The sequence below is a fragment of the Lithobates pipiens genome, unplaced genomic scaffold (genome assembly GCF_037356315.1).
Source record: "Lithobates pipiens isolate NorthernLeopardFrog02 unplaced genomic scaffold, aLitPip1_a1.2 Scaffold_28, whole genome shotgun sequence".
Taxonomy (NCBI): domain Eukaryota; kingdom Metazoa; phylum Chordata; class Amphibia; order Anura; family Ranidae; genus Lithobates; species Lithobates pipiens.
Window position 1 is genome coordinate 209,186,293 of NW_027507789.1, and position 23,160 is coordinate 209,209,452.

Sequence of the window (23,160 nt, forward strand, 5' to 3'; positions counted from 1 at the left end):
CTGAAGGGAGAAACACTCTCGCTTCCATGGAGTCCAGCTGTAAGCCCAGGTACTCCAGGCACTGAGTCAGCACCAACACCGACTTCTTTAGGTTCAGCACCCAACCAAACTCATGTTGAGTTTGCATGGCGATCGCCACATTGCGATCCCACGTTGCCTCAACAGCGCCAGAATTGGAGCCAACCCCTTGGTAAAAACTCGGGGTGCTGATGCCTGGCCAATAGGGAGAGCCACGAATTGGTAGTGCTCTTCCCAACTGCAAATTGCAGAAACCTCTGATGCCTGAGGCATATGGGTATATGCAAGTAAGCATCCCGGATATCCAGAGACACCAGGAAGCCCCCCTGATGGACTGTAGCGACCACTGAGTGAACTGATTCCACCCTGAACTTTTGCACTTTCACAAAGCAGTTGAGGGCTTTTAAGTCCAGGATTGGACATACCCCTTCCTTTTTGGGGACTACAAACAGATTGGAGTAGAATCCCTGAAACCTTTCCAGCTTTGGAACAAGCACTATCAGCCTGCATAGGAGCAGGTCCTTTACCGTCCCCAACAGGGCATCCCAGCGAGTCGGGAGTAAAGGTATGCTGGAGGGAAAAAAAAAATCTGTTCAGTGGACAAGTCAGAAACTATCTTGTAGCCTGATGAAACCAGTTCACAGACCCATTGGTCGGACAGCACTGAGGTCCACCGAACTGCAAACTCCCAAAGACGACCCCCTACCCGAGTGTCGGGTGGTGGCAAACCTTCATGCTGTAGCATTTTTGCTCGCAGGCTTATTGGCCTTGCAGAACCAGGGACGCTTTTGTCCATCAGCAGAGGCCTTATCGGATTGGGAGGGCTTACCTGTCGTCCCAGGCAAGCAAAAGAGCAGTTTCTACGTGGAAAAGGAGGGCCCTTGCCTACGGCGTGGCTCATTACCCTTCCTGGACTGTGGGAGTAATGTACTCATCCCACCTGTAACATGCTTAATGATGTTGTCCAGCGATGCTCCAAATAGCCTCTCACCAAGGAAGGGTAAATCCTCCAAAGCTTTTTTAGATGCTTGGTCCGCAGACCAGCATTTCAGCCAAATCAGGCGCCATAGCACCACTGCCGATACCAATGCTCTAGAGAGCAAGGGGGACTGTATCCAGGGCCGCATCACAGACATACTTGCTAGTTCTATGCAGACTGGGGAAGACCGTTGCTTCTACAACTCTCTGTGCAATAGCTTTGCCCACTCAGTAAGTGTCTGAGTCTCTGCAGTGTGCGTCACATCCAGCTACATGCCTCACAGTTCAGTCTGTGTCTCTGCAGTGTGTGCATCACCTCCAGCTACAGATGGTGGCGCTATTAGACGCATCGGCTACTCCGGGTCCAAAAGACAGAGTTTTTATGTCTTTTAATGTTGTCCCTTTGTCTTCAAATACCTATCACAAAGTCATCTGAAAACTACTTTAAAAAATAAAGACGATTGCCAAAGTCTTTTGGATATCGGCCATATACACAAACATTAACTTTCACCAGCGGCTTTCAAGAAGCTACGAGGCCTCTGTTTACTGAAACCTGACCCCGAGACCGCAGTTTCGCCTACTGATGCTGACCACACAAGGCAGCGACGCAATCGGTGTAAGGGGAGATGGAAACGCGGTAAGCGTGGAGGTATAAGAGCTAAACCCACAAGGCTGGCTCTTCCAACACTTAAGCTCTATAATGTTCACTCGCTGGAAAATAAACTGGACTTAATTCAACTCAGTCGGTCTAGACAGCATGAGACAAGAGATTGTTGTGCGTTTATCTTCAGTGAAACATGGCTAAATAACAACATCCCGGATTCCTCTATTCAGCTACACGGGCTAACCTGCTACCAAGCAGATAGAGATACTGGAAATGGAAACAGAGGCGCCATTCTAAGTGCAGTATTAAAATGGTACTTTAATAGAAGCTGAAAATTTGGTACTCACAAAAGTACACTACAATAAGAATATAAGCAGAGACTGCCAGAGACAGTGGTGTCCAGTGGAGCAAGCTGAAGGCCTGTGGAAGGAGCGTAGCTCCGCAAACGCGTTGCCTATCCGCCCTAGTACCCAGAAGTGACGTCATTCTTCTGGTTGTTGACGTGCGTTCCACCGACCGAGTGTCAGCAGAAAATGCTTCAGCTTGCTCCATCGGACACCGCTATCATCCAGCTCCTTCAGTGGATCCAGCCCATGGAGACCTGGCAGTCTATGCTTATACGCTTGCTGCTAGTGTACTTTGTGAGTACCAAATTTTCAGCTTCTATTAAAGTAACATTTTAATACTGCCCTTAGAGTGGCGTCTGTTTCCATTTCCAGTGTCTTGAAAAGATTGCTTGCTGCTTCTTATGCCGCGTACACACAAGCAAATTGTCCGGCGTACTTAGTCCGGCAAACAATCCGGCGGATAGTCCGGCAGACTTTCTACCGAACGGACTTGGCCACACACGGACACACAGAAAGTCCAGCTGCTGCTCACTCCACTCACGAGCAGCTAGAGATTCATCACTGTCCGGTAAGACTCGTGGTGGTGGTCTGTGTGTGTATACAAAAAATGGTGTAACAATGCTGTGGTGGTAACTAGGGCTGCAACTAACGATAATTTTCATAATCGATTAGTTAGGCCGATTATTGTTTCGATTAATCACCTTAAAAAAAAAAAAAAAAAAGAAAAAAAAAAAAAAAAGGTGGGTCAAATTGATGTTCATTTTCAACCACAGTGACAGGAACATTTGGAAATAGAAAACTTCTTAGTCAAAGGAATTTTTAGACAATGCATGTGGTTTTCGTTTAGAAATTACATTCATTTTAAAAACAAAATGTGAAAGTGAAAATTTCAAACAAAATTCTTTCATTCAGCGAATGTACAAAGATTTTTCGTCTGAATATTCTCACCTGAAAATTGATCCCCGTGGCCAGCATAAGGCTCGGTACACACCTATGCAGTTTGCTTTTGATCTGTTTCTGCAGTGCTTTTTGCTGTGCGTTTTGATTTTTGCGCGCGTGATTTTACTGCAATTTGCATTTTTGATTTTTTTTTTTGAGCAGATTGAAAAACACAAATTGCTGCAAAAATGCATTACATGCCTTTCTGCAGCTTCTCCATTGAAGTATATTGATCCAATAAAGCACCATTTTGCATTAAGTCCCCGACCCTTTCAGATGTGAATGTGTCCCATAGGAAACCATGAAAATGAACTGTAGTGCATTTCTGCAAAAAGCACTAACACATAGATATGAACCAAGTCTAAATTGTTTAGTAACATAATGGGGTTAAAAAAAAAAAAAAACTAAAAATAGCCCTTTATAGTAGAAAAAAAGCAGATAATCACTACTGTAAGGGGTTCATTTTTTTATTGTAGAATGGTGAAAGTAACATTTACAATAGCGATTATTTGCTCTTTTTGCACTATAAAGGTCTCTTTTTTAACCTCATTATGTTACTGGCCGATTAATCGATTATGAAAATGGTAATCGATTAATTTCATAATCTATTAGTTGTCGATTAATTCAGGGATATGCAATTAGTGGACCTCAGCTGTTGCAGAACTACAGGTCCCATGAGGCATAGCAAGACTGACAGCCACAAGCATGACACCAGAGGCAGAGGCATGATGGGACTTGTAGTTTTGCAACAGCTGGAGGTCTGGTAATTGCAGATCCCTGGATTAGTTGTTTCAGCCCTAGTGGTAACAAAACACTGCTCATCCCTGGTATAGTTTATGTTTGTGAAGTGTTGACCATTCTATCTGCTGAGTGAGTTCACAGCCATTGTTATTGTCGCGGTTTACATTTCCCCGCGTGTAAACGCTAATGATGCGCTTCACGAACTCTACAGTTCTATCAGCGAACATCAAACAAACACCCCTGATGGCTTTTTCATTATTGCTGTTGACTTCAACCATGCAAACTTAAAGACAGTTTGATGAAGTTCTATCAACATGTGAAGCAAGGGGAAACAACATATTGGATTTTGTTTATACAAGAAAAATGCATACAAGGCTGAACCCCGCCTCGGTATTCGGATCACATCCCTGTTATGTTCCAGCATACAAACCGTTGCTTACACTTGAAAAACCGGTTCAAAAGAAATCACAGTATGGCCAGGCAATGCTACCCCAGTACTGCAAGACTGCTTTCAGCACACAGATTGGAACATGTTTAAAGAGGCAGCCACTTACAACAATCATACAGACTTACATCAAAAAGTGCATAGATAATGTGACAGTCACCAAGATTATCACCACACGTGCCAACCAGAAGCCATGGGTGACAGCAGAGGTTCATGGACTGCTAAAGACCAGAGATGAGATATTCAGATCAGGAGATAAAACAGCAAGAGCCAATCTGTCTCATGGCATCAAGAAGGCAAAAAACAACAATATGCTAAACAAAAAAATAATAAACTCTTTAGGGACAGCAAAGACTGGCCCTGTGGCAAGCCATTCAGACCATCACTAACTACAAGCCCCTGCCACAGGCCAATGCACTCAACCATTTTTATGCACGGTTTGAGATGCAGAACCAAACACCTTCACAAAAACTACTCATATCCCAAAATGACCAGGCGCTCTGCTTTTTTCCAGCCAATGTAAGGAAGACACTGTTCAGGATCAACCGACAGAAGGCTACTGGCCCTGATGACATACCTGGACGTGTGCTGAGAGACTGTGCTGTACAGCTGACAGATGTCCTTACAGATAACATTTTGTCGAGCCAGGTGGTTGTCCCTATGTTTCTTAAATCCACCATCATAATTCTAGTGCCAAAGAAGACATATGTGTCCTGTTTGAATGACTATAGCCCCATAGCACTAACTCCAAAAATGTTGAAGTGCTTTGAGAGGTTAGTCATGCATCACATGAAGTCCAGTCTTTCAAACATGCTGGACCCATATCAGTTTGCATACCGTTCAAACCGTTCCACGGACGATGCAGTATCTTTTACTCTTCACTTGGCCCTTACCCCCCTTAGAACAGAAAGACCCTTATGTTAGAATGCTGTTCATTGACTTTAACTCAGAACTTAACACAATAATTCCTCAGAAACGTATCACTAAATTGAATACGCTGGGCCTCAGCCTGCCCTTCTGTAATTGGATCCTGGACTTCTTAACCAGAGGACCTCAGTCAGTTTGTGTTGGCTGCAGCACGTCGAGCACTACCACACTGAGCATAAGTGCCCCACAGGGATGGGTGCTCAGCCCGCTGCTCTTCACACTGCTGACCCACGACTGTAACGCCAAGTTCAGCTCCAACCACATCATCGAGTTTGCGGATGACACAACTGTGGAAGGTCTCATCAGCAACAATGATGAAACGCTCTACAAAGAGGAAGTGGAACAACTGGTTACATGGTGTAGTACAAAGAACCTGTTCCTTAATGTAAACAAAACAAAGGAGGTTGTATTGGATTTCCAAGAGAAATTCTGTTGATGACTTCCCATTGACCATCAACAGCTTGACTGTGGAGAGAGTAAGCAGTATTAAATTCCTGGGAGTACACATCTCAGAGGATCTTACCTGGACAACTAACATCATGTCACTAACCAAGAAGGCACAACAGCGCCTATATTTTCTCTGCCACCTTAAAAAAGCAAGTCTCCCTTCCACCCATGCTTACTACATTCTATAGGGGAACCATTGAAAGCGTGCTGACCAGCTGCATCGTTGTCTGGTATGGAAACTGCAATTCTGTTGTCCGCAAGACGGCTGAAAAGATTATTGGCGTCTCTCCCCTCCACCCTGGACATTTTCCATACGTGATGCTCCAGCAAAGCTACCAGTATTGTGAGGGATCCTACTCATCCCTCCCACAGTCTCTTTCAGCTCTTGCCATCAGGTAGACGGTACTGGAATATCAAAACCAGGACTGTTAGACTGCTTAACAGTTTTTTCCCCCAGGCTGTGAGAGTCCTCAACTCCAATCCTCTTTGAAACCTCTTCTACCACCTATAAATTGTGACCAGGAAGGTCTCACGTCCTCTCCTTTTAAATCTTGAATATGCACTAGACACTTTTATAAACACTTGCTGCTACAAAGACTTTTGGAAACATATAGTATATGTATGGTTACGTAGTTCACATATGTGTATAGGTTTTTTATTGGCATTTTTATTCTTTTTATATTTATAATTATGTTTAATTTGTAGCACGGTGGCTCTGTGAGATACGACATTTCGTTCTACTATATGTTCTTACGTGTAGTAGAATGACAATAAAGCATGACTTGACAGGACCGTGGCCAGTACAGGTCGTAATGCTGACTCCACTACCGTAAACATGGACCAGGCCACTGCCACGGCTCTCCTGACGGTAGGGTCCTTGAATGCAGGAATCCCTTCTACCGGAATCGTGGTTACTTTATTCAATCTGGATACCCGGGGGGGGGGGGGTGGGGGGGAGTCAACAACTGGAGAAGCCATCCATTTTTGGGGGGGGGGGGGGGGAGTCAACAACTTGAGGAGCCATCCATTTTTTAAGCAGGCTCTCCTCAAAGGGGTAACGCACTGGCATTCTTCTTGGGACTGAAAAGGCCCGTTGCGGGCTTCCCCATTCCTTGTAGATAAACTTATCGAAAGAAGTCAAATGTGGAAAAACCTTAGGTGTACGTGTCCGTTTACAGGACCCAAAGAGAACCAAAACCTCAGCAGAAGATCCTTTTGCATCCTGTATTTTCAGGGTATCCCGCACAGCGGTGATAAGTGCTTCAACTAGCGCCTTCTCCTGCACTGACCCGGACACGGAATCATCCTCACTGTCCGAACGGTCCCGGTCTGCACCCTCTGACACGTCAGAACAAGGGCCATCAGTCACTGAGGGGCCAGAGTCTGAATCAGAGCTTTCCCCAGAGGATGGGGGGTGGGGTGGGACGTTTCTTACCCCCCTTGTGCCCCCACACGCCACCTCCACCCTGGCAGTGAACATTTCCAGGACCGCCGACAAAACATCCATAGGCAAAAAAAAAAAAAGACCCCAATATAACAATTTAACTATGAAGAAATATTTACAACTTACATTATTTTTCATTACATTTCTTTACATTTGATTGAAGCAGAGTATTGGGCCTTATTGTATTGCCATCTTGTTTGATAACCTACTGTTCAGGGGTTATAAATCTTTCAAAAATAAAAAAAGTTCTTCAGAATCGTGATCTTTATTCTAAGCAAAAAAAATAAAAATCGCGATTCTCATTTTATCCAGAATCGTGCAGCTCTATCACAATTTGTTTTAAACATTACCATCCACGGATAATATAACTTAATATAATAAAAACAAATGTCTCAAATATCAGTGTGTTGCAAACACAAAAGACGCTTAGCCAGTTTTTGGAAACTGAAACCGAAAACGGGAAAGTGATTATAAGAGACCAATTCTCGGAAAAAAGCAGGTGATCGGAAAGCCAAATCAAAAGATCCTTTAAGCCTCTGATGGATCCTTTCTGTAATACAAATAAAACTCAGCTAAACAATTAAGTATTTAGCTGGTAACCCTAAGAGCACATGTTACGGGAAAGCAGAATGTTTCTTCGAACCTAACCAAACAAAACACAGAACAAGCTTATCATGAAAATCTTTCAAAAGAAACTCCTATTAAAGTTTGCTCTGTGTCAACCATACCCCACTGTATAATTATTTAGCCTGCGGAATGTGACTCATGTCTGCTTAGCCAGGAATTCCTGGAAATCTTAAGATGAATGCTTAAGTAAAATTGACACTTCCCATGAATCAAATTTTGCTCAGATTATCAATGCCGACTGATCAAATTATATGAACTTAAAGGGGAACTAAAGGCAAAATGTCAGGGTCTGGGGGGGGGGTCACACTTGAGGGCCAGTGGCTGTAGCAGTAGAGGGGTTCACAAATAATCAAATTTTATTATACAAGCAGATCCCCATGGCGGATGGACCTGGCTCACCTGAGGTGCGGGGGTCTAAGCACTAGCTGGTCTTCATCGGAGCACATGATGGTAGAGATGGGTTTTGCTGAATGCCAATTGGGGGGGGGGGTCAGGTAACGGATGAAGCAGACAAGGAACAAGTTGATGAATCTTGAGAGAATTGTGATCTTTTATTCTAAGCAAAAAAGTGTGATTCACATTTTGGGCAAAATCGTGCAGCTCTAGCTGAGATAGTTTTTTTTATTTTTTTTTTATCTCAGGCTTTTCATCCTAGAGGAGAGATGTGGGGTCTTATAGACCCCACATCTCTCTGTAAAGAGGACCGGTAGTGCAATATTTCTAATACAAGGGATGTTTACATTCCTTTAAATACGATAAAAATGATAAAAAAATTTAAATAAATTAAGGGAAAGTGTAAAAATAAATAAATTTGAAATGACCCCTTCCCTACACGCACAAGTGAGCGCATACTTACATCACGCCCGCATATGTAAACGGCATTTAAACCACATGTTTTCGGTGATACCTCACATTAGCGCAAGACCTCCTCTAACTCTAAACAGGTAACCTGTAAAAAATAAATTTAAAGCATCGCCTATGGAGATTTTTAAGTACCGAAGTTTGGCGCCATTCCACGAGTGTGCGCAATTTTAAAGCGTGAAATGTTAGGTATCTATTTACTCTTTGTACATCATCTTTCACATAATTAAAAAAAAAAAAAATATATGAAATCAGGCGAACTTTATTTCTTTTCAAATTCATGAAACAATCCCAGTCCCCCCCCAACAAAAATGCTTTTCCAAATATTGCTGTGCAAATACTGTGTTGCAACAACCGCCATTTTATTCTCTAGGGTCAAACATGTTATACTTACCTCCACTGTGCAGTTTTGCACAGACTGGGCCCGATCTACCTCTTCTGGGGTCGATCAGCGGTGCTCCTGGCTCCTCCCCGCATCGAGTGTTCACGTCTGAAAGCGCTCTTCTTGATAGACACCCGTGCAGGCGCGCTCCCAGGTCCTGTATCTGTGTCCATTCACACAGAATGCAGGACTCGGCTCTGCTCTGCCCCCCCGGGCTCGCTGGGCTCATCACAGCTGACCCTGCGTGGAGCTAAAGGTCTGCATGCACTTGTTGCCCAGTCTGGGATGACCACTGGATCTATATCATCCTGCCTGTCGCTCAGCCTGGTTGTTGACTGAAAGTCTCCACCGGGAAAGAAATTCAGAAAATGAGAAAAATGGGAGAAAACAAAAAAAAAAAAAAAAAAAAGCTATGAAACCACAGGTCCCAGCAGCAAACTAGGTCCTCACTCCTGAAACACTGGGTAGAAAAAAAACGAGCTTGCCTATAGCAGAGAGGGGGTTCATACCAGCTAGGACTGCCCATAGATGGCGCTATGTTTTCTGCCTAGTGTCCCACACCTGTAGGTAATGCTGTAAAACCCTATTGCCATCAAGAATGGAGAGAGAAGATACGCTGTCTGTCAAAGTAGAAAAGCAGTCTAGGGCGACAACCATGGGTTTCTCCTCAGACGCTGGCTAGACAGCCAAAAAAAAAAAAACAAACAAAAAAAAAAAAAAAAGGTGGTGTGCTACAAGCGGGGTCGGGAGGAAAAGGAAAAAGAATAAAGCAGCCACCAAATCTAAGGATTGGTAAAATTCAATATTTTAAATTTTTGGTTTTAGGTTTAGATGTGCTTTAATACCTCATCAACCGATGGCAGTAGATGGCTATAGACATTAGCGCAGTGGTCTCCAAACTGTGGCCCTTTGCTTTCCTCTATCCGGACCTTGGGGCATTATTCCTCCCACTGATATCAACTGTCAATAGGGCACTACTCCTTCCACTAAAACCAATGATGGGGCTTTGTTTACTTCCACTGATGCTTGGGCATTTTCTACTCCCACTGGTCACAGTCCATTCCCCATGAAGTCTGAAGGACAGTAAACTGGCCCTTTGTTTAGACAGTTTGGAGTCCCCTGCATTAGAGGGTGATGCACTGTAGAAGGTATCTGTTCCAGCCAGAACTAGAAAATGGTGCTATCTGATAACACCTCATGCTTCAGCTTATAAGAATAAAATATGAGGAAGAGAGGCTCTTTACCTTTGCCAGCCTATACCCAGTTTGGCTCTCACACCTGTTTACCCCTATGGACCAGACTTCACATTACTGCTATATGTCTGTTCATGAGTCTATAACTTTGTAATTACTTATGATAAAGAATTGATACATATATCATTTGGGGGGGGGGGGGCAAACACTGATTTCTCGCGACCCTGAAGTCCTCTAAGAATTTTTTAATTTTTAAATTTTTTTTTTGCAAATAAAGAGTAAAAATCTGGAAAAAATATAAACTTTTTCAAGTTTGATAAGTAACATTTTTTGAGCACAAGTACCAAGAATGGGAGGAAAACATAAATTTTATGCTGCTGCTTGTGCCATTTACGGCAACATTAAAATAACATTTTGGGTAGAAAGCATGTCAACGTTATTTACAAAAGAAATACTTATTTGCATACATTTCATATTTCTCATAATGCATCAGTAATTTATAGTTCTTAAAGTGGTTGTAAACCCTTACAAACCACTTTGACCTACAGGTAAGCCTAGATTAAGGCTTACCTGTAGGTCCAAGAAATATCTCTTACACCTATACGGTTTAGGAGATATTTACCTGAAGGCAGCCACTGCTGTCTACGGCGCATGCACCATAGATGTCGGCGCGGAGGCGCACTGGGCAAGCCGCAGATTGCGGCGATATGCCGCGAGTGTCGGCTCCCGTGCGCATGCGCGGGAGTGACGTCATCGCTGCTCCGGCGAATCACAGCGCCGGGTGCAGCGAGACCCACCAAGAAGATGGACGCTCGGAACTACAGGGGACAGCGGTGACTTCGCTGGCTCCTGTGTCAGGTAAGTGACATATAATGGACATCATGCTTTACCTTTGCAGGGAATCAAAGAGGAAGTAAACCCATCAGGGTTTACTTCCTCTTTAACAAAACAAAACAGAGATATACCCTAAACCACGTATTTTTAACATTAAATCCTTTAAAATAAAAATGTATATATGTGCTTTATAAAAAAATTTTTTTCCAGCAAATAGTTTAAAATAGAAACATGGAACAGAAGATGAAACTGTTAAATAGTGATTATACAGATTGAAACAAAAGGGTTAATTAGTAAAAAAATATAAAACAAAACAAAACAAAACCTCCTGGTTAATTAAGAGTTAACTGCTTGAGCACACAATAAAAACTTTCCTCTGTCAGCTGCAGCTCTCTGACAAACCTGTCTGATGGTATGCAGGAGATAAGATGGCTACTGTGTTCCTTGTCTGTTTTGGCTTAAAATGTTACAGTAAATTCTCACTGAGATTGTCTGGCAGAGGAAGACCTCTGACTAGCTCTGTCATAGGATTCCACAGGCTGTGCACATTAGCTGAACAGAAGGAGATAAGAAAAGACTCTTCCAGTGTACAGGAGAGGGTTTTATGGACGTTTGTAACCAATGTAGGCAACTGGATAAAGATCAGGTTTAGAGCTACTTTAAAACACAGATGAAATCAGGGCTGAGTTTGATAGCCCTAAAAACCCTCAGAATTTCTTGAAATGTCTATCCTGGTCAACTAAGGCCCCTTTCACACTTGTGTGACTTGTCGTGCAACTTGGGACTGCAAGTGTCACATGACAAGTCATACCCCATGATTTCCAATGAGTACCATTCAAATTTGTGCGACTTCAAGTTACACCGACTTCAAAGTAGTCCCTGTACTACTTTTGTCCAACTTTGATGCAAGTTGAGGTTCACAGACCTCAAGCTTACACAGGCATTCCTTGAACTCACGGCAAAATCAAACAACTTTCAAGTCACGGCAGTGTGAAAAGGGCCTAAAGCTTGCCCGCTGCATGCATCTCTCGCAGGAATTTGAGTGGACAATTTTTTCAGCTTAATTCCTACCTTTTAAGGACTCGGAGCTCATGTGGCCTCCACCTTGATTCAGGTGATGCTCAGAACCCTCAGAAATCGTTAGCTTGGAAATGCCCTGGCTGTGTGCCGTGGTAGAAGGCTCTGCTGAAAACAAAGTCAGCCACAATAGCAATGTAAATAAATAAGGCCGATTTAGGCAACTAGAGAAATCAGTTCTGATGTTGAATTGTTTACCTTTCTCTCTCACTTCCCGTGGTATACTGTGCTCCGGTTTGTATCCGCACCCTTTTCCGGTAAATTTTTCACAGGCCAAATGAAATTCTTTCTTGTGATGAGGCCGGATGAACTGGTAAAAGCCTGTAAACAAAAAAAAAAAAAAGAGAAGAGGTTTATCATTCTATAATATACACTATACCAGCCTTTCTCAACCTTTTTAACACATGGAAGAAATAACTTTCTGGTCTCAGGGAACCCCTGCTAATAATTACTATATCTCTCATCCATTGTCCATAATCTGAGGGTCATTAGGAAGAATGCTGCTTATTACAGACAGCTAAAAAGATTATTGGTGTCAGTGGTTACTCAACTGAAAAGCAGAAATTTCTTATTGCTCAAGGAACATCTAGCAATGTCTGGAGGAACCCTAGGGCTCCATGGAACACTGGTTGAGAATGGTTTGACTATACTGCCATCAATGAGTGCTGGTACCTGCCAGATCCTTGGTGTCAGTGGTCACTCAGCTAAGAGGCAGACATTGTTCACTGTGCAAGGAACCCCTAGAGGAATCCCAGGGTTCCATGGAACCCTGGTTGGGAATAGCTGCACTATACTATGGTCAAATATTAGTAAATACCTGGCCATCACACCATCAAATGATTGACATTGGGGGTGTGGCTCAGTGAATAGTACTGTAAATGCTGCAGCACCAATTTGGAGAAGGCGCTCTGATGTTCCAATATAACTGTGCTCTGGTACACTAAGCCCACTCCATAAAGACATGGTTTGAGGAGTTTGGTGTTGAGGAACTTGACTGTTCTACTCAAAGTCTTGACCTCAACTCTACGGAACACCTTTGGGATGAGCTGAAGTGCAAATTGCGACCCAGGTCTTCTCATTCAACATCATTACCAGATCTCAAACGTTCTTCTGAATGGAAAAGAAGATTTCCACACAGGGAGAAATACAAAAACACTCAATCTTTATAAGAAGTAGAAAGCCTTCCCAGAAGAGTGGGGGCTTTTATAGAAAAAGAGGGACAGAGGTACAATACAGTGTACTTACTGCTTTGTACAGTAAATTTGCAAAGGTAGGTGTAGCTTTCATCTTCTCATATCACTGATCTCTTGGGCACAGGCAAGATTAATATAAACAATAAATACTACAATTCTCACATCTTAAATCTATCAGACATTTCTTTCTTGTAGGCCATGACAGAACAATGAGAACTGCATGCTGGTGTCAGCTAGGTTAAAGTGGATGTAAACCCGATTCATGAAATTTGAGCTGGGCACATATATCTGCAGAGTTTTTTTTTTTTTAATCTCTCTTCAAAGCCCTGTCTCCTAGCTTTGTCCTGCTCAGTTCCTCTGTTATCAGCCTGATAACTTTTCACAAGCTCTCAGAGACAGGAGCCTGAAGTGTGTGTCGGTGAGGTTGTAATAAATAGGTTAGAAGACTACAAAACTATATACAGGCAACCTCTGCATGTGTGGCTGTGTGCCTTTCCTCCAATTAGCTGTCTCAGTGTCTAGCAATGATCCCCTCCTACAGGTAAACCAGGAAGTGACAATTCTAATGGGATGTGCACTTTCTAAACAGTATATAAAGCTGAAGACAGCAGATATACATGTAAAGCTAATGTAGGGAGATTTGTTTCATCTCTGTGTATCATCTGAGGCTGTTCACTTCACTGGGTATATGTTAGGGTTTACATCCACTTTAAATAAACGTGATTTTAAAAAATTGCCGCTAGGTACAACATTTCTAATTCCACCAAGTATCCACCCAAATGCTGTTTCTGGAAGAGATGATAGCTTGCCAATTTGTCCCCATTGCTGGTAGCATGGTCAAAACTTTGCACCAGTAATACATTAGCTGGATGCCCTTTTGCACCTTGCCCTGAGAATTGTGGCACATATATAGATACTCCTTCCTTTTGGTCATTGACAGCAAATTAACAAGTTGTCAATCCAGAGTCCTCTGCTACTCCATTCATGTGACGGAGCACATCTGTAGGTATGGGGAATGTGACTATCTCCACTTCCTCCCAGCATGCATGGCTCTGGCCTTATTGGACAAATGCCAGGCTTGGACAATGTCACCTAAGGAAAGGGAGAGGTAAAGCGCAGAGGGACAGTGGCAAAGGTGAGAATAACTAGGTGCCCTGTGAAGAGTTCTCTTTAAGGAGACAGTAATTGGGTGGCACAGTGGTTGGCACTTCTACCTAGCAGCACTAGAGTCACTGGTTTGATTCCCAACCACAGCACTACCTGCCTCGAGTTTCCCTGTTCCCCCTGTGTCTGCATGGGTTTCCTCTGGGTAGTATGGTTTCCTTCCACGCCTCAAAGACATGGTGATAGGCCCTAGAATGTGTATGCATGAAAGTGAGTTAGGGACCTTAGACTGTAAGCTCCTTGAGGGCCGGGATCTGATGCAAATGTACAATATATATGTGAAGCGCTGCGTAAATTGACAGCGCTATACAAGTACCTGTAAATAAAATAAATTGTGGGCTTTAATAACAAAAAAGCATAAAAAATAAAAAAATAAAAATGAGGCACCAGACAATTTCTTAAAACTGGCTTCTGGAATTTCTCCAACTCGGGGTATAAGTGATATCAAACAGGGTAGCTGGAAATTATTAACTGGACTTGTCTCACACTGTGATGTGCTACATAAAAGACAGCATGGAACACACATGACAGCTACTTACCTCTCATCAGAGCATTCTTCCCTGGGTCCTGGCAGAACAGAGCACACAGCTTTGGAATGAGTGCCTGCAGATCATTGTCCACCTTATAGCCTGTAAGGGCTTCCATGAAAATGGCATAGTTCTCCTGACTAAGACATTGCCTGACGGAAGTCAGGAACATGTTGGCGGCGCTCTTCTTCTTGCTAGGAGGAGAACTTTCATTTGAAATCTGTGAAAAAAGTGGAAAATTGGAAAAAGGAAACAGGAAAGCTAGTAAAAGGATAAGTTCACCTTTAAAAAAAAAAAATAGTAGTAAACCCACATTTCTTTTTCAGGTTAAAAAAAAAAAAAGGTGCACATTTATTTTAGGAACCTGGGAAGCATTAAAGCATTATACCCCTGATCAGCAGATCACTGGTACCATGCAGGTCCCCTGCAGACTTTCCGTGTAAGCTGTCTGCGTGTACATTGTACAGAGAGGCAGTTTCACACCGACAGGAAGAATCAATGAACTACCAGTGCTCAACAGAACCCTGGTAGTTCACTGAGAACTACAAACCGACAGCTCCAACCGATGTTTGTAGGTGTAGTCCATTCATTCACAGTACACTGTGAATAAATTATGTGGCTGGCTGGGTCGGGCCCTGCACAGCCGCATTTTATTTGCATTGCGGCAGAAAATGGGGGGGAGAAGATCCCCCACTCACAGTCAAGGTGAGGAGGTGCAGGGGGCCGGTCTATTTTTAAAATGTTACAGCCTGAATATGGTGCAACATGTAACATGTCACAAAGGGTGAACTTATCCTTTGAAGAAGGCAATGGCAATGAAGTCACTTAAGCCCCGGGGCAGAGTGTTGGCCAACATTCTGCCCGTGTGTATGTCAGTCTGTCCAACAGAATCAGGCCGTTCGGCCAGCTTCTGTGGGATGTGCATGTTGGAAAACCAGCAGTCGACGACTTCCGATCAGCGCTCCCAGCTAATGGCAGAAAGCGCTGATCAGAGTGACAAATTGAATTGATTTATCAAAACTGGAGAGTGCAGCTCTGCATGGTATCCAATCAGCACCTAACTTTATTTTGTTCAATTGAGCTTCGATAAAAAAATAAAAAAAATAAAAAAAAAGCTGGAAGCTTGAGATGACTCCTGACCTTTGACTCTCAAGTAAGTGAAATTAACTAAATAAGGAAGAAAATACAAAATCTTTATTGAACTTTTCATAACTTAAGTGCCCCTAAACCCATCACACTCAAGGTATAAAGCAAACTGTAATAAGAGCCTTCACACTCTTAGTCATGCTGTGGCTGCAATTTAGATAACGCAAGATCATAGCTTCTGGGGTTTCTTATGCCGCGTACACACGGGCGGACTGTCTGCCCAACTTAGTCCGCCGAAACACATTTCAGCGGACAGTCCGCTCGTGTGTGGGCTTCAGCTGACTTTTTCAGCGTGCAGTCTGGCGGACTAAGTATTTCGGAATGTTGGAAATACTGTCCGTCGGACTCGCATTTCAGCGGACAGTCCGCTCGTGTGTGGGCTTCAGCGGACTTTTTCAGCGTGCAGTCTGGCGGACTAAGTATTTCGGAATGTTGGAAATACTGTCCGTCGGACTCGCATTTCAGCGGACAGTCCGCCCGTGTGTGTGCCAGTCCGCCGTACTTTTGAAATGAGCAGATTTTTCCCGCCCGGAGAAAAGACCGCTCATTTCGAGCGGGTATCCAGGTAGGCGGGGCCCACGAGGGAGACGTCGCTGGCCCCGCCGCCTGGTATGGACTTAAAGGGGAACCCCAACGCCGAAAAAAATCGGCGTGGGGGTCCCCCCCAAGTCCACAACAGACCCTTGTCCGAGCACGCTATCCGGCCGGCCAGGAAAGGTGGGCGAGCGAGCGCCCCCCCTCCTGAGCCGTACCAGGCCGCGTGCCCTCAACATGGTGGGGTGCCTTGGGGAAGGGGGGTCCGCGCGCCCCCCCCCACCCCAAAGCACCTTGTCCCCATGTTGATGAGGACAAGGGCCTCTTCCCGACAACCCTGGCCGTTGGTTGTCGGGGTCTGCGGGCGGGGGGCTTATCGGAATCCGGGAGCCCCCTTTAATAAGGGGGCCCCCGGATACCGGGCCCCCCACCCTATGTGAATGAGTATGGGGTACAATCTACCCCTACCCATTCACCTGTGAAAAAAAGTACAAAAAAAACACAACACACAAGATAAAATACTTTATTGCACAGCTCCGGGGGTCTTCCGTCTTCGGGGGTCTTCTCGCCGGACTCCTCCGCTATCTTCTTGTAGCTCTTTTGATAGCGGAGGAGCCCGGCTTTCTTCCTCGCCGCCGGCCTCTTCTCCCGACTTCGGGGGTCTTGTCCCCCTCTTCGGTTCTTCTGCCGGGCCACCGCGCCTTCTTATAGCTCTTTTACAGGCGGTGGCCCGGTCTTCTGTCGCCGCCGCCTTCCGTTCTTCTTCTTCTTCTCCAGGAGATGTTGCCTCGACGATCTCTCTGGCCGGAATGCCAGGGACGCACTGCGCGGCCACTTATATAGGGACAATGGGGCGGTGTCACATGGCTTTATGTCACATGGGTTCTTCCCCAAGGCACCCCCCATGTTGAGGGCACGCGGCCTGGTACGGCTCAGGAGGGGGGGGCACTCACTCGCCCCCCTTTCCTGGCCGGCCGGGTAGCGTGCTCGGACAAGGGTCTGTTGTGGACTTGGGGGGGACCCCCACGCCGATTTTTTTCGGCGTTGGGGTTCCCCTTTAAGGCCATACCAGGCGGCGGGGTCAGCGACGTCTCCTTCGCGGGCCCCGCCTACCTGGAGACGCGCTCGAAATGAGCGGACTTTCCTCCGCGTGTGTGGGCGAGTCCGTTCATTTCAAAAGTAGGGCGGATAGTATGGCGGACTTAGTCCGCCGTATTAGTCCGCTCAAAAAGTGCCGTGTGTGGGCAAGTCCGTTCATTCGAAAGTATGACGGACTGTCCGTCGGATTGTCTGACGGACTAAGTTGGCCAGACAGTCCGCCACGTGTGTACGCGGCTTTAGAAATACACAGGAGGAGGCTTAAAAGGAGAAGTATAGCCAAAGCTAGTTTGGCTGTACTTCTATGTATCACAGGAGTGCAATTCGTTTTGCATGCCTGTGACCCATTTTCAGCAGAGAGTGGGATGAAGTTCACCAAGAGCCTAAACCACACCAGATCCCAGTACTCAAATGAGTGGGGGGGGGGGGGGGGGGCAGAGCAGAGAGCTGTGACTGACAGTCTGCTGCCCCTTGCTTGGGAAACTTCGAAACCGAGCGATTGGTGGTGTTCAGCCACTCCGTTATCAGTGCAATGGCGCCGAGGGACAGGAGCAGTATCGGATCGATGCTGCATCCACCGAGGAATGATTCTCAAAAAAAAAAAATATATATATAATTTACTTTTCTTTTAAGCCCCGTACACATGGGCAGAATGTCGGGAGACATTTGCTGGTACAAAAAACACCGGACGACATTCTGCTCGGTATCTGTCCGATGGCCGGCTTCTGTCGGACGTGCATGCTGGAAAACCAGCAGCCGACCAACTCCCGATCAGCACTCTCAGCCAATGGCAGAGATCAGAGAGTTCTTGCAGGGGGGCCATCCCCCTGTCATAATACAACAGCTCAGTGGGGGAAATCACTGGACTAACCTTGCATGGTTAGTACAGCGGCTCCAGACCAGAGCAGTCAGATTTTTTTCGTGCAAACCCCAGGGTTGCACAAAAAAGAAACAAAATGCAGTGTGTACCCAGCTTTAGGCATTTCTTGCCCCTGCTGTACTTTTCTAAAACCAGTTTGAGGCTGGATTCACACTGGTACGACAAACACACTGACATTGGGAGCTCATGTCGCATGACATGTGAAAATCAAAGTTTCCCTATGGGGGATGTCTTATCTGGTCCGGCAGAAGTCAGTCCAACTTTGGAAATGCTCTCTGCACTACTTAAGTCTGACTTTGATCCTACTATAGCCCATTCAATATCAATGAAGTCAGATCAAAGTCGGATCGCCGTCTTAACTGATCCAACTTTGGCATGCTCTGATGATCTTGAAGGGAAACTCCACACCAAAAAAAAAAAAACCAACCACAGCATAGGTTCCCATTCCAAGGCCATACCAGGCCCTTCAGTCTAGCATGGATTTTAAGGGGAACCCTATTGAAAAAAAAAAAAACGCCATGAGGTTCCCCCCAAAATCCATACCAGACCATTATCCAAGCATGCAGCCCGCAGGCCACCTAGTTATTCTCACCTTTGCCACTATCCCTTGGGAACTCTACCTCTCCCTTTCCTCACGTGACATTGCTCAGGCCTGGAAATTGTCTAATCAGGCACCCCCCCCCCGAATCGTAACAGGCTGCATGCCCTCAACATAGGGGGATGGGTGCGTTTGGGCCACTATTTATATAGGCATAGGACGGGGTCACTGGGTGAGGTCATATGGAAGCCATCGCCCCATTGTGATGTCACCACCCCCATTAGGCGGTGACGTCATTCGGGGGAAGGGCCTGCATACAACGTCACCCAGTGACCACACTCCGTGCCAATATAAGTAGTGGCACACCGTACACCTAGCGTTACAGTGGGAGAGAGCGCTGTGTCAACATCAGAAAAAGAACAAAGGGAGAAGACAGCGGAGAAGACATGACAAAAGAGCAAGAAGACAGAGGGAGAAAAACCAGAGGGGGAGAGGAAGTCGAAAGCAACGCTGGAGCGGGCTCAATAAATTACTTTTTTTTTTAGTTGAATGGATAGGGGTACAATGTACCCCCTACTCATTCACATAGAGTGGGGGGCCGGGATCTGGGGGCACCCTTGTTAAAGGGTGCTTCCAGATTCTGATAAGCTCCCGGCCCGCAGACCCCGACAACCAATGGCCAGGGTTGTCAGGAAGAGGCCCTTGTCCCAGGGCCCCCTGCCCCAAAGCACCCACCCCACCATGTTGGGGGCATGCGGCCTGGTACGGATAAGGGGGGGGGGCTCACTTGTTAGTCCCCACCCCCTTTCCTGACCTGCCAGGCTGTGTGCTCGGATAAAGGTCTGCTTTGGATTTGGGGGGGGGGGGGGGGGACTTGGGACTTCCATGCCATATTTTTGGCGTGGGGGTTCCCCTTAAAATCCATACTAGACCGAAGGATCTGGTATGCTCTTGGAGGGGGAACCCATGCCATAATTTTTTTTTACATTTTGCATGGATTTCTCCCTAAAGAGTCATATCAGACACAGTGCCTGGTATTGTCGGGGATCAAAGTTGGATCCCTGTTCATTGAAGTGGGATGCATGTCGGACTTCAAGTGGCAGGGCAAAGTCGGATCCACAGTCATAAGACTGTTGTGTCATACCAGTGTGAACCCAGCCTAAAAGGTTTTAAGAGGTTGGTTTACTAAAACCGGATTGCAAAATCTGGTGAAGCTGTGCATAGAAGACAATCAGCTTCTAACTTTAGCTTGTTCAATTAAGCTTTAACAATAAAACCTGGAAGTTGATTGGTTTCTATGCAGAGCTGCACCAGATTTTGCACTCTCCCGTTTATGTAAATCAGCCCCTATGAGTACATTTATACATCTTCAGCCATAAAGATGACTGTCCAAACAAATCTTAATGCCTGAAACCAGTTTTGCAACTTTGACACATGTTGGAAAAACTGTACATACAGTATCTCACAAAAGTGAGTCAACCCCTCACATCTTTGTAAACATTTTATTATAGCTTTTCAGTCATTTCACAATACTGAAGAAATAACACTTTCTTACAATTTGAACATAGTGAGTGTACAGCTTGTATAACAGTGAAAATGTGCCATCCCCTCAAAACAACTCAACATATCATCTTTACCCGAAGCGTCTTTAGCAAGGCAGTGGTCGTCTTGGGGTCGTGATGTTGAAATACTGCCCTGCGGCCCAGTCTCTGAAGGGAGGGGATCATGCTCTGCTTCAGTATGTCACAGTACATGTTGGCATCCATGGTTCCCTCAATGATCTGTAGCTCCCCAGTGCCGGCAGCACTCATGCAGCTCCAGACCATGACACTCCCACTACCATGCTTGACTGTAGACAAGACACACGTGTCTTTGTACTCCTCACCTGGTTGCCGCCACACACGCTTCACACCATCTGAACCAAATAATTTTATCTTGGTCTCATCAGACCACAGGACATGGTTCCAGTAATCCATGTCCTTAGTCTGCTTGTCTTCAGCAAACTGTTTGCAGGCTTTCTTGTGCATCATCTTTAGAAGAGGCTTCCTTCTGAGACAACAGCCATGCAGACCAATTTGATGCAGTGTGCGGCATATAGAGTTGCCAACTCATTAGTTTAAACCCAAACACCTTTGAATTACACAGGTTCTGAGGCTCATTAAATGCAGATAAGGCACCAAGTGAGTTTAATTACCACATTAATCAGCCACAGAACCTGTGTAATTAATATATGTTCAGGTTTAAAGGGATGAGGTGGCAACCATAGCAGCGTATGGTCTAAGCATTGACAGGCTGACCCCCCCACCCCTTCACCCTCTGCAGCAATGCTGGCAGCACTCCTACTTCCATTTCCCAAAGACAACCTCTGGATATGACGCTGAGCACGTGCGCTCAACTTCTTTGGTTGACCATGGCTAGGACTGTTCTGAGTGGAACCTGTCCTGTTAAACCGCTGTGTGGTCTTGGCCACTGTGCTGCAGCTCAGTTTCAGGGTCTTGGGAATCTTCTTATAGCCTAGGCCAGATTTGTGTAGAACAACAATTCTTTTTTTTCAGATCCTCAGAGAGTTCTTTGCCATGAGGTGCCATGTCGCGCTTCCAGTGACCAGTAAGAGAGAGAGCGATAACACCAAATTTAACACACCTTCTCCCCATTCACACCTGAGACCTTGTAATACTAATGAGTCACATGACACCGGGGAGGGAAAATGGCTAATTAGGCCCAATTTGGAGATTTTCACTTAGGGGTGTGCTCACTTTTGTTGCCAGTGGTTTAGACATTAATGGCTGTGTGTTGAGTTATTTTGAGGGGACAGCAAATTTACACTGTTATACAATCTTTACACTCACTACATTTTAGCAAAGTGTCATTTCTTCAGTGTTGTCACATGAAAAGATAGAATAAAATATTTACAAAAATGTAAGGGGTGTACTCACTTTTGTGAGATAAATGTATCTTTGCAACTACTTGGTGGTAAATGGTAATCAATATCTTCTAATTTTTTATATTCTTAAAGAGAAACTGAGCCAAAATAGTAAAAAATAAATAATTTTTTTGAAATTTAAAGTGGGAGTAAACTCCCATCTCTGACTTTTACCTGTAGGTAAACCTATAATAAGGCTTACCTATAGGTACTGTAAATATCTACTAAACATGCACAGTTTAGGAGATATTTACTGCATGCAGTCGGTGATATCACTGGCACCACCTGTGCCAGTCCTGTGCCACAAACGGTGGGTTCTTGCTTCATGCGCAGGAGTGACATCGCAGCTCCTGCCAGTCACATAGTCGAAGTCCGCAAACCCAGAAGGAAGACCGGGTGCAGATGGAAGCACCTGCAGCAGTGACAGCTCAGCATTGAAAAGCTTTGTTTTCAGGTAAGATTAACAATGTACTAATTTGCAATGCATACTAGCATATTATGACATTACCTTGCAGGGTTAAAAAAAAAAAAAAATTGGTGTGGTTTACTACCACTTTACCTAGGTTTCTTGCCATTACAAACACCAAAGAACAAGCCAAAATAAACTCTCCTACTCCTGACAGTTGCAGCAACACCATGGGATTGATTTACTAAAACTGGAGAGTGCAAAATCTGGGGCAACTCTGCATAGAAAGCAATCAGCTTCCAGTTTTTTTTTTTTTTTTTTTGCTAAATTGAACAAAGTTAGAAGCCGCACCAGATTTTGCACTCTCCAGTTTTAGCGAATCAACCCCATGTACGCTTATGTTATTTGTTGCTGGTACCTGTAGTAGGGACCAAAAACTATTTTTTTTTTATCCTACCTAAACTGACCCATGACCCCTAATCCTGACATTGACCTATATCAAAGCCATTTTATTTTACGCAGACTTTTTTTTGTTTATATGTTTCTTCACTAGCAAGAATAACAAGATACAATGAGGGAGATTTGCCAAAACTGGAGAGTGCAAAATCTGGTGCAACTCTGCATAGAAACCAATCAGCTTCCAGGTTTTATTGGCAAAGCTTAAAGTGATACTTAAGTCTCGTTTTATTTTTTCTTAAAAAATAACAAACATGTTATACTTACCTGCTCTGTGTATTGGTTTTGCACAGAGCAGCCCCGATCCTCCTCTTCTCGGGTCCTTCGCTGACTCTTGGCCCACTCCCTCCCGTCGAGTGCTCCTACAGCAACAGACTACCGTTGTACAATTTTAAATAAAGACATTAGTCCTTCATTATATCAGGGTTATG

The 23,160-nt window shown here is 44.8% G+C and overlaps 1 protein-coding gene across 1 annotated transcript in view; it reads right to left on the reverse strand.

Annotated features, from left to right (window-relative positions):
• RTEL1 (regulator of telomere elongation helicase 1) overlaps positions 1 to 23,160 on the reverse strand; it is a gene marked incomplete at its 5' end in the record, with an annotated part of 273,291 nt that overhangs the window by 114,324 nt on the left and 135,807 nt on the right. Inside the window, 3 exon segments of the mRNA XM_077460418.1 lie at positions 11,859 to 11,972; positions 12,063 to 12,185; positions 14,761 to 14,968. Coding sequence (XP_077316544.1) covers positions 11,859 to 11,972; positions 12,063 to 12,185; positions 14,761 to 14,968 — 445 coding nt within the window.